The sequence below is a fragment of the Phyllobates terribilis genome, unplaced genomic scaffold, assembly GCF_046119375.1.
Source record: "Phyllobates terribilis strain yellow unplaced genomic scaffold, ASM4611937v1 Scaffold_5286__1_contigs__length_52762, whole genome shotgun sequence".
Lineage (NCBI taxonomy): Eukaryota > Metazoa > Chordata > Amphibia > Anura > Dendrobatidae > Phyllobates > Phyllobates terribilis.
In genome coordinates this window covers 1-12,360 of record NW_027368034.1, presented here as the reverse complement: position 1 = coordinate 12,360, position 12,360 = coordinate 1, and the positions used below count along the sequence as shown (strand labels likewise).

Genomic DNA, 12,360 nt, shown 5'->3' with positions numbered 1-12,360 from the left:
ACTTCCCGATCCCTGCCCCATCTCCTGCACGCACTTCTGCCCCCTCTCTTACCTTTGTCCCGCGCCCGAGCAGACACATACATACTCCGACGCCGGCGCAAGTGGCTCTCGTTCCCAGAGCTACTCCGATGAGCAGTTTTGGCGGACGCAGATAGCGCAGCAGATGAGCCAGTTGTCTCAGCAGATGGGGGTGATGATGATTACGCAGCAGGAGGTCCGCCAGGATCAACAGGAGTTCCGAGCCGACATGATGAGCTTGCGTGAGGAGATGCAACGCGACTAGGAGTTTCAGCGCCAATAATGGCTGATACAGGATCAACGGTGGGAGTACGCCAGAGCAAACTACTACAAGTCTATGCCTCCCCCCGACGACGACGACAACAACAACGGAGTGATTTGGGGTGTCTTCTTCCTCTTCCCTTTTTATGGTGTCCCTCTTTTGCTGCATTGAGGACAATGCGCGATTTTTAGTGTGGGGAGAGGAGCTGACTTGTTTAGGTGCTTTAGGCTGATGTTTTTGGTGCTTTGCTATTATGTTGTTGTTTTTGTGGTTTTGAGTCTATTTGTTGATGCTTTTGTTGTTTTTCTATCTATCGAGTTTTGTACCAGGATACTCTGAACCTTTATTATTATTATTAAAAAAAGAAAAGAAAAAAATTAGAAAAACCCAGGAGAGTAAGAAGTGATTGGATCAAAAAGGGGGGCTCCAACAAAAAAAAGAACAAAAGAACCAGGCAAGTAAAAATGGATAAAAAGGAAAAGGTGGGTGCATGAAAGAAAGAAAGAAAGGAAAAAAAAATAGTTCCTACCACTTTAGAGAATTTTGGTGAAAACCCGAAAGGGCGTCAGGATTACATGATTTGTGATTATTTGACTACTTGTTAGATTGATTTATTGGCGTCGGAGACATAAGAAAGGAGTTGAAGGATTGTCTCGGATTTTAGGATTCACCAAGGAGGGATAAGAAGTTAGTAATTGGCCTTTTATTCTTCTATTTTTGAGCTTATTGACATCCATACTTCGCATGATCACCCTTTCGCTATTTCATGAGATTTGTTACACATTATTGGCGGTTGTATTAGATTCTAGGATTAGATTTCTATTTCTTGGAGTTTGATGCATATTGTTGTGGTTGTGCTATGCATATTTCTTGATTAGGATTGGTGGTTGTGATGTATGGTTTGATAATATTGATTAATGGTTTATGACATTAATTGAAGAGGAGGTATAAGAAGTGTATAAGCGAGTGGGAGACTCGATTTTTATCTTCTGTATCATTATATATGTACCCTTACCCTTAGAGGAGATTAGGAGTCCACTTATGCTTTATTGCACATCACTTGGTTCGATTTGATTATTATTATGGAGTGGTGACATATCAAGTGGAGACATAAGGAGGGATTTGGTTAGGTCATCTCGGAGAGATAAGGAGATAGATCGAAGTTAGGTTAGTGCTCGTTTACACTTGGAGTTCGAAGTATAGTCGCTAGCAGACTGTCCCTACGCTTACTGCAGACCTTTCTGCTTATAGGAGGAGTGAGTTTTATTTTGCTTACTCGAGGACAAGCAAGGTTTAAGTGTGGGGAAGTTTGATCGGAGCTTGTTATATGGTGTTAACTAGCGACTATTAGACTAGGTTTAGTGGTGTTTAGGTGCTTAACGAGTGGTATGCCCGGAATCCAGTTCGGAGTTCATTTATGAATTAGCGGGATGGTCGTAAGCGGTTTTTAATGGTTTTATTATGGAGATCCCGTTTGTACTCACTTTTAGTGCATTCGGGATAGAGCTAGAGGAAGTATGCCATGCCTACACCCCAGGAGAAGCCGAGAGGCGAAGCCGAGCTGCCTCGACGCTTGTAGAAGCTAGAAATCTGTCTCAGGAGAAGAAGTCACGACTGAGATGGAGTATCATGACCGAGATTCAGCCTCAGGAGAAGTCATCACGACTGAGACAGAGATGTCATGACCGTGACTTAGCCGCGGTTGAGGTGTCATGACAGAGAGGCTCTGTCACGATCGTGACCAATGCAGAACGGAGAACTGGAGCAAGATCACGATCGTGACCCATGTGTCACGGTCGTGACGCGGACACTGACAGCCTAGAATTGAAGATTTATTCCGAGATTTATTAGTTATTCCATATCTTTTGATTTGTTTTCATTTATTTTAATTCCCTTTTATTAGAGACTATATAAGGCTTAGAAAATTAGGTTAGATTCATTCAATTCATCATTCATTCATTCATTCTTTCATTTTACGTAGAATTCAGCAGCAGTCAGAGAACCCTTCCACCTTTGTTCCATTTTCATTCATCTCCCCTGGTTTGTTTTCCCATCATCATTCATAGTTATTCATTGCTTTCTATGGCTATGTCTGGCTAAGTTCATCATAGTTCACTCTTTAGGCTGAAGCCATTGTTCTAGGTTTGTTGTGAGAATTCTAACGCTTATGTTCTAAGTTTAATTTCAGGATTGTTTATAATCTCTTGTGCTTTATTAGTATCATTGATTGATCTTGATTTTATCTAGGTTGCAAACTAGGTTGATTATTATCCTTCATATTGCTAGGCTAGATAATTCGATTTGAAAAGTCTTGTCTTTAGGTAGCGAGCATGATTTGCATAGACTACTTGTGAGTGCTTATTGTGTAGAGATTATAAACATGTGTCGAGTATCGGCAATTCGCCAATGGTATTGCACAGGCCTACTTATCTTTGAATCTTGGAATTTCCATGATTATTGCATAATAAGGGTTTCTAGGACTATTTGGACTAGTTGCTATTTACGAACAAAGAGTAGGACAACCGGATTAACCAATTAAGAATATAAGTAATTAGAATTCGATGATCAACATTCCATATGAATAATGCGCTGATGCTAGAGGAGTGAGCTTTTTACCCATAATTGTTTACAGCCCAATCAACATATTGCTTTCATACTTGCTTAGTTAATTAAGATCATATAAAAAAAAAAACAATTGTTACTACTTGGTTACATAATTGGAAATAAACTATCGTTCTGGCTCTCTTGGGATTTGACCACTGCTTACCACTTTACTAGTGGATTCTTTAATTGGGTATCTTTGATAGACATAACGACTTTAATCTCATTAATTACCAATTCTTCATGAACACGAGCATGACTTTTAGTACAAGTTGTAGAAATGGGCTTCACTTTAGCCTTTGCAAGTGATTCTTTACCCGTTTTACTTCTCTTCTGTAATAACATTTGATGAGTTAACACCCTCAAGAAAAATATTCAACAATCAAACTTGTAAAACAAAGAAATTTTAAGATGATGGATATACAGTTACTGAAGCTCCTTTCACATTTGAAATTATTTGGATACACATAAGGTAACTTTAAAAAATACTATGCTCTACCAGATATAGTTATATTATATAGAACAATTAAGACAAAGTGTTGAAAAGGTGTATTCCTTGTCATCTTACCACCACCATGTAATGGTAAAATGACATTCTTTATCAACAAAAGTAGTAACTTTCTCTTCTTCTTCTTCCTTTTTTCACCAATAGTTTACATTGTTCATAATCTACACGAGAGCAGAGTATAACGAAAAGGAGGTAATACATATATATAGTGCAACTTGTTAGATTCTCCACCTCTTCAGATAGAAAGAGGGGGTAACCTACAAAAATATCCATTAACTGGAACATTTGTATTCCATGCAACACAAACTTCTTATTCTAATATTTCATACAAGTGAGAGCACAATTATTACTAAGTTAGTAGGTGAAGAGTCAAGATACATGACAAAAATTTAGTCTTGGTCAACTTCTCATAAGAACCCAGTTGAACCGTCTAGTTGGTTAAAGAAGAGATTTTTCAATTGTGCGAAATATATATATTTCTCTAGAGCTATGGGTATAGAAAAAATCTACTATTCTAAGACTGCATGATGCACAAGGATCATGATACATAATTTAAATGGCCTGTCTCAAAAAATTATGAATTGGCATAGCAAAAAATTATGAACATGATATATAAGTGAAACAAATGTACATTTAACCACAGTCAAAACTAATATGCACCTTGGCATGGCAGTGAAATTTTTACAGATATTTAAGATGTCTAAGCCACAAAAATAGGAAATATAAATCACCATTATAACCATACCTTCCCATTTAGCATAAACACCAGATACTTACTCAAACAAGAAGCCGCTAGTAAAGAAAGAAAGTGAAAGGAAAAGTGTGTGATTTATAAGAAGGATTACAAACCTGGCCTCTCTTGCAGTTGAAGTATGTTTCTCTCAATCCCACACATTCAGTCGGTATGCAAGGACTCTTCTCTCCAGCACATTCTCTATATGATCTCTTTTCAACCTATCCAAATAGTATACAACACAAATAAGACTCTATTTCATGTGCTTCCATAAATTCAAACCAAGTGAAGGTTCTTATTTATCCACCGATACAAAGGCAAAAGAGGCAACAAGTAGAGATCATGCTTATGGATGGAGAGACAAAAGATAAAAAGTATCCAACATGATGGTAAGTCTGGAATTTGAATATCACACACATAAATAGGTCAGCTGAACTATAATATATCCCACCTTCCAAATGTTGACCATATTCAAGAACACAAATCAATGTCACATAGGGATAAAGAATCATATGAAGAAAAAAAAGTAACTTCATACAAGCAGTGTTAACAGACACCATCCAAGTTTACTTACATGGAGACTTTAACGTTTTCTGAAAACATCCCAATTCTCAATCATTGGCACATTCAAGCGTTATGCATCAATCTGCACAGATGAAGAGCAAGCGAATCGTGCCAATTCACATCCAATTTATCATACCGGGTGCTCCTTCACCCCAATTTCACATTTTTCATCGCATAAAACCTAAATTATATATCCTGTTCCAAGTGGGAGCTATGGCTATAGCAAAAATTACTATTCTTAGATCTGGTTGTGCCACGAAAAGGTGAGATGCATAACTACTCAGCTGCAGACACTGAAACTTAGATATGTTCAGAGATACTTGCTTGCCGAAGGGTAAGATGAGAAATACCTACTCGACTAATCTGAGAAAGTAATCGAATCCAAACATCTAAACACACATTCGAAGGGTGAGAAGCAGAGTTACCTGAAATCGAAGCTTGCGAATGAAAAAATCTCGCTCAATCTGCTCCCCAATCTGAAAAATGAATTGAACAGATCAACCGAAGCATCTCATGATGAGGGAGGAAGAGTATAATCTGAACTACAGAGCTAGAAGGATACCTGTGAGAGATAAGTCTGAGCTAGGAGGAGAGGAAGGCAACCATTGAACATTTCTAGCAGAGAAGTTTCAGCCTGAGCCATCTTTCTTCACAATTTCAACCCTGTCTTTTAAATTTCAACCCTTTCTTCACAATTTCACTTCAATCCGAATCTCAGTCCACCTTCTTTTTTCCAAATTTAACATTTCCAGCACTTTTTAAAGTCTTTTAAATTATTTAGATTTTTAGGTACGTTTGCACTTTTTACATAAGCGTCGCTACAACTTGTTTTTTAGTAGTGAAACTAATCGGACAAAATTGATTAACCTTAAACGGGCTTGCCACCTTAGGTATGAGGATGAGGAAAGTCTCGTTCATGCCCACCGGCATGCTTGAAGTAGCAATGAAGCTTCTAATCTTGTCAATCACCGTCGCCCCAACCACATCCCAACATTTATGGTAGAAAATGGGTTGGAAGCCATCCGGGCCCGGAGCCTTGAGCCCCCCATCCCTCGCACTGCTCCAACAATCTCCTTGTCCATGAATTCTCTATCAAAGCTGGCCCACCTATCGTAGTCAAGCGTAGAAAAAAGGTTGTGCAAAAGTGAAACTGGATGAACGTCCTCCGTCGGGCAAGCGTACTGGTTCCGGAAGAAACCCACCACCAACTCTCCGAGGTCCCTCGGCTTATGAACCCAAACATCATCATCATTGATCAATGAAGTCACCCTATTTCTTCTTCTACGAACCAAGGTAGAAAGGTGGAAGAACGAAGTGTTACAGTCCCCATCCTTCAACCAAGTGTCCCTTGATTTTTGTCGCCAAATAGACTTTTCACATTTAAGTACCTCATCAAGCTCCTTTTGGATACACACATCTTGGTGATAAGATCATCGGTGGGATTAGAAAAGAGTAGTACTTGAACGGATTCCAACTTAGCCAACAACACTTTCTTGCGTTCAAGGACATCCCCCAAAACCCGCTTGTTCCATCTTAACAAAGCGATTTTCATCATACGAAAGACCACATTAGCCGGTAAATCACTCCTCCAAGACTCTTTAATAAGATCCTCAAAATCGGGGTGAGCCATTTACATAGATTCAAACCTAATGGGCGCTTAAAACCATTTCTTCTCACATGAGGATCAATATCGAAGAGAAGCGGAGAATGATCCGAGCAAAACGAAGTCAAATGTCTAACAATAGCATTAGGCCATTCTGCAAAAGCCTCAATGGACATGAACACTCTATCAAGTCTCTTAGCAATAAAACCATGAGAAGCCGAGACCTTGGATCAAGTGAAAGGGTGTCCGTCAAAACTCATACCAATAATACCCAAATCATCAACAAGCTCTTTGAAAACCGAAGAGTCGTCATTCACATATTAAATGAACATAGATTCAGATAGAGAATCTGAAGAAAAAATTGTGCGTTGTTTCTTCATAGTTCTATTTTTAATATGCAAGGGAGAACTGTGTACTCTTGTAGGTAAAAAGGCACCTGATACCCTTCAACCAAATCAGAAAGTTCATGTGGAACTCCTTTATTGTACATGAAATCAAGAAAAAGTGAACAATCTTCAGACTAGTAGTTTGATCCGACAGTCCACAAAGTATTCAACATAAATTTTCACAATGACATATAAAGATTCAAGTGATTATAAAGTACAAATTCATCTTCTCATTATGCTTCGCCTTTGTTCCCTTCCTTGTACATTTCATCCACAACTTCCTGCATATTTAGGATATCACAATCTTGATCACAACATAAAGCACATATACATTCTCATGATGAAGGAATTATTACCTTGTAATACTTAAGCAGTTGAGGTCGTTTTCAGCTTAAACGTCGGAGTAATCAAGTCCCTATCGGAATCGAAAGGTGACGGCTCCAAATACACTGCTTTAAGCATCTCAAATCCTTTAAGCTGTTTATTTGATTTTATAGCAAAACATTAGATAAGCATATGAGTTTTCAATAATCTGTTTTGTTTAAAGACTAGAAATAAAATCTAGACACTTTTTTTTCCAGTTTTTTGACCAATTTTGAGAATGAATATAAGTACCATGACATGGCATATTTTAAGCAATTAAACAATAAACCATATAAAAGCAACAAAAAATGTTTCAATACTATATGTCCAAATGCCAAAACTCATATGGTTATGAATGAGGCCCTTTTGTATTCATATACCAAGATATGAAATATAAGATCTAAATATGGATATGAAATATAAGGTATATGTATGAAATTGACATCGTAAATCTTTGTTTGTTACGTTGCAGACATGACAAGTAGGAAGAGAAGGGGACATTTGTGTATTAAATTGTTGGTCATATATTGATATAGCTATACAAGACATAGATATAAAACATATTTATATCCATGCCTGATACTAGAATATAATTTGAAACTAAATATGAGAATTGCAGGTCCCATACCTTATGTTGTTTAGCAATAGCATTGAGCTCATCCTTGAAGTACTTTCTAGCCTTTGTACTCTTACACAACACTTCAAACTCTCCTTTTTCATTCTCCTTAGCCGCCCAATCTTCAACGACCTTCCTCTCTGGCACCACGACCGCCACCAGAAATGACTCAAAGCTGTTGCCATAAACCCATATCTAAAATCCAAGAAAATGGTAAGTTATGCTTATGTCAGAGATGAAACAAATTGAATGTGGTTTGAGTTTCCTTAGTGACTCAACTGATGTTATAAGAGGGCAACGTAAGTATATGTTCTCTAGGTTTCTACAGCCACATACTCCCCTTGTGATAGCTTGAAGATATTCTTTTTTCTGTCTATTATCTTCAATGCTCCATTAGACTGCCATTCCCCTATGTCTCCTGCAACCAATATACAAAACAACCAACATGTGAGTATAAGGTATCGGATATGGATATTTGATGGAGGTATCAAAATAACACTAAAAACCCTCAAAAGATATCAACTGGATATCTCCGATACTCATATACTCTTCTACTAATCACCAAATATCAATTTCGTATGGATATCTGGACATACTAAGTACAAACATGGATATGACTTGTATCAGTGCTAAAGAGACATCAATTTCTTATTGCCTAGACTTAGCTTATTTGGTATCGATATCAAAGATATGAATATCGAGTATAGATGTTGATATGGATACCAAGATATGAGTATAAGGTACCGTATCTGGGTATTTGGTATACTACTTTTCATGGAGATATCAAAATAACATTCCAAAATCCCAAAAAATATCAATCTCATATTATATTAGTGACACTCATACAATCTTATACTAAATACTTGATATCAATTTGATATCCATATATGGATAGACCAGATACAGATATGAGTATGACTAGTGTCACAACTATATATAAACAAAAGTTAAGTGCTATAGATCCATCTATTTCTTAATGGATGGAGTGTTAAATGTGTACCAGTGTGGAACCATCCATCAAGAAGCACTTCTTTAGTGAGATCGGGCCTCTTGTGGTACCCAGAGAACAAGGTGTTCCCTCTCAAACAAATCTCTCCACGTGGTACATCTGATAAGGCGTCGTATCCCATCTCTGGCACAGACTCTAGTCTTGCTTCAATTGTCGTGATCGGGACTCCTATGGTACCAACGTGCGAGTACACATTTGCTATGGTTGTAAAACATCCACTGCAACTCTCTGTGAGACCTAATCACAAACACAATGAACAACTTCATCCATTACACTCATGAAATTATAGTTATGTCATACTCTCACTCTTCACAATTATATATCGCTTTGGGATTTGAGTTGTGTTATAAAATAGGCGTTAATACTTGCACTGAGATACAATTATTTGCGCATCACAGAATTGTCCACTAAGAACGATTACTTCATCCACAAACCTATGGCAAATGACTTTGCGGTATGCAAATCACTTTTTGTGGTCGCCTATCATTCAATTAAAAAACATATGTCAGTTTATATATTTTCACGATTTTCCCATTTTTCTTGAGCACTTAGTTTCTTTTTGAGATTTTAATTTCCATAATTACTCTACTTCCTATATGCATTCCCAAAATTACTCTATAAAACTGTGGAGAAGAAGTTGATTATCTTGATCCAGATGAAAATTGCCAAAACGACATCTAATTATGAACTGAAGGAATATGAATTACGGATAAGTAGGATACCATATCCTTGTGCTACTACGGCACAAGAAGTGACTCTCAAGAACTCCTCTACATGACGGGAAAGAGGTGCTCCTCCTGAAAATATGAGACGAACTCGCCCTCCAAAGCTTTGCTTGATCTATTGTTTTTTTATTGGATATATGAAGAAAACTCGTCAAAAGAAATTGAGCAAGGAGGATTTAAGAGTGTTCATCTGCCTAGAATCGAACCGAACCGAACAAAACTGAAAATAAAACTTCAGATTTATTGAAACATAAAATCAAATTTTGGATTTTTGTAACCGAAAATCGAACCTTATTGAAAAAGGAAAAAAGAATGTAAGAAACCTTATTGAAAAGGAGCTTGTCCATAAAAGGTGAGGCTAGCTCTTGTCGCAGTCCCTTCTCTAAGTATGATAATTTGCTACAAAAAAAACATTCATCAGTGAAGACATTTATATTTATTATAATGAAGAGTAGTTGAGTTGTATAACTTACTAGTTGAATCCATAGTCATATAGGCCTTTCTTGATTGTGCCGCTTGATGAAACCTTCTGTTGAGTGCCTTCAAAACGTAATTTAGAGTTAGAGAAGAACAATATTAAGCCGACTACGTACAAGAGATAGGGTACATGAGAAATCGAAACCGAAAATGTGAACAAGAAAACCGACCGTATTATCGATTAACTGTACTAAAGATAAAACCCACAACTGTTATGGTTAAGCAACCAAACTAATCTATTGCTAGAATTAGTACAATATCGGTTATGAATTTTTCTATCGAGAATATGGCTGTGTTCAGGAGGGGTGTTGAACCGATTGAAATTCCTTCAATCACGCTCCTAAAACGCGTTCGGTGTACTATTCATTTCAATCGATTGAAATCAGTTGAATTGAGGTTGTTTTCAATCGATTTCAATCACTTTTCTTCAACCGAGATATGTGGGTTTTTCAATTTCAATTGCTGTGATTGAACTAGTTTATTTTTACCCATCTCATTTCAACTACTTCAATCCCTTATTTCAACTTCAACTGATTTCAATCTCAATCATACCGAACGCAGTCTATGTTAAATAATCTAAGAAAGAGGTTAAAAATGCATAAACTTTCTACTAGTTAATTATATTACTTATTAATCGTTTAATGAGAAATCATCTTTTCACATATTATCTACGGAGTTCAACACTTGTGTAACTCAAAAAACACTCATAGAATCAGTGACTTATTATAATTCAAAAAAATAAATAGTTATTTGGTTAATCTATTAACCGCCCCGAAACCAAAGATTAACTGAAATATGATTAACTAGGTTAAAGATATGGAAAAAATACTAACCGAAATTCTTTAACCGAAAATCCGATTAACAGATCGTGCTCGTACCTAATAAGAGATGCAAGGATATCTACCTGTGTATATACGATCAAACACTCTAGGAACACCACAAAATATGGTTGGTTTGAGTTCTTGGAGATCATCCATCAAATATCTGACATCCTATTCATCAAAACTTAACTATGTTATTAATTTATAGAAATGGAAGGAGAAAGGATTATTTTAGAAAGCTTACCCCTTGCCAAAAACCTATAGAGGTGCCTTTAGTAATGCAATATGTTTCAACAACTTGCCCAAATATGTGAGCCAATGGAAGAAATGAAAAGTAGGAATCCTCTGTTGTGAACTGCATACATAATCAGTTGTAGCTTAACATCAAAGCCTTAAGCCACTTAATATAATCTTGTGAAGATAATAGATTATAAATTAAATTATTATAAGATTACTGTATTATTCAAGAACTAAAATTCAAAAAAAAAGATGTTATTGTTACCACTTTATCAGTCTCCAAGAGAAGGTAATCCATGGACAAAACCTCAGCAACAAAAGCAGCATTAGGTAGAATGACTCCTTTAGGCTCTCCAGTTGTTCCACTTGTATACATTATAGTGCAAACATCACTCCTACTCTTCAAAGGTAGCTCACACTCCAAGCTTCCCTAAATCAATATAATCATCAAGGAAGTTATTTAGAAACTGCAATAAAAGAACAACATTAAGAAATGGTGATTGATTACCAGTTGAATGAATTCATCCCAGCTGAAACAAGATACTCCATGCTCTTCGGCCTTCTCCTTCTGCGTAGAGGAGACGCTTCCGAAACTAACAATTGCTGAGGCATTGGAGAGATTGAGATTCATATGGACTTGCTATTAGTATACTTTGTGTTATTGGAACAGACACTTGTAACGGTAAATCAAGAAGTAAGGAAAACGGGTGTTACTAAAGTGACCAGAGATATAATAAAGCCCACGGAAGTGTAGGGTTCATGATTTGGCGCAACCAGGTACATTATTGTTTTTCTTAACAAGTCATGACTGGACCCTCTACTTAGGTTAATCTCAACATCTAGTGCTCCTAGACATCTGAGGTGTGCGAGACACTACCTTACACTTAGACTAGGAGTTCGGTAAACTGACTTTATTATTTGTCGTAACAGAATCCAGTGTAAGCTTTGTATCTTTATCGGATTTCGCCTTAAGGTTGTATATATTTATCAGACATAAAAAATACAAGAAAACCCTAAAAAAATCATGATTTACTCTAAATCTCGTTTTTCTTCGATCCTTTGTCAAGCGTCAAATCACTCGAAATCATAATAGTTTTACGAAAATAAAGACGAGAATAGAATAAAATAAAATAGAAAATGTATTGAGTTGTGTTACCAACTTTTTAGATAGGTAATGCACTTTGGCAAGCAGGACAAGATCTGCAGACACAATTAAGTTAATTAGTAAGGAAAATGCTCAAAGTGAGAACACAATTTTGTGCAACTAAAATGCATTTAGTTTCTGATTTCTATTCAATTTAATCCCAATTAATTTGTTGAAAGTCATGTAGGAAGAAAAGAAAGGTGTACCGAAGGTAACTTTGATTCCTGGACAAAAGCTAAAGACACTTCAGCATGGTTTATGATGAACTCTACTGCATCTGGACCTGCATATTT

The 12,360-nt window shown here is 36.7% G+C and overlaps 1 protein-coding gene across 1 annotated transcript; it reads right to left on the bottom strand.

Moving 5' to 3' along the window:
* Window positions 1-7,010: 7,010 nt before the first annotated feature.
* Window positions 7,011-12,357, bottom strand: LOC141249959 (uncharacterized; the record flags this gene model as incomplete). The annotated part of the gene is given in 15 exon segments (XM_073669840.1): window positions 7,011-7,061; window positions 7,063-7,152; window positions 7,667-7,849; window positions 7,934-7,977; window positions 7,980-8,072; window positions 8,655-8,900; window positions 9,386-9,503; window positions 9,712-9,787; window positions 9,862-9,928; window positions 10,770-10,857; window positions 10,931-11,041; window positions 11,189-11,353; window positions 11,432-11,526; window positions 12,084-12,123; window positions 12,274-12,357. Coding segments are annotated over 15 exon segments (1,551 nt in total), but the record flags the coding sequence as incomplete, so codon positions are not given.
* Between the last annotated feature and the right edge of the window lie 3 nt (window positions 12,358-12,360).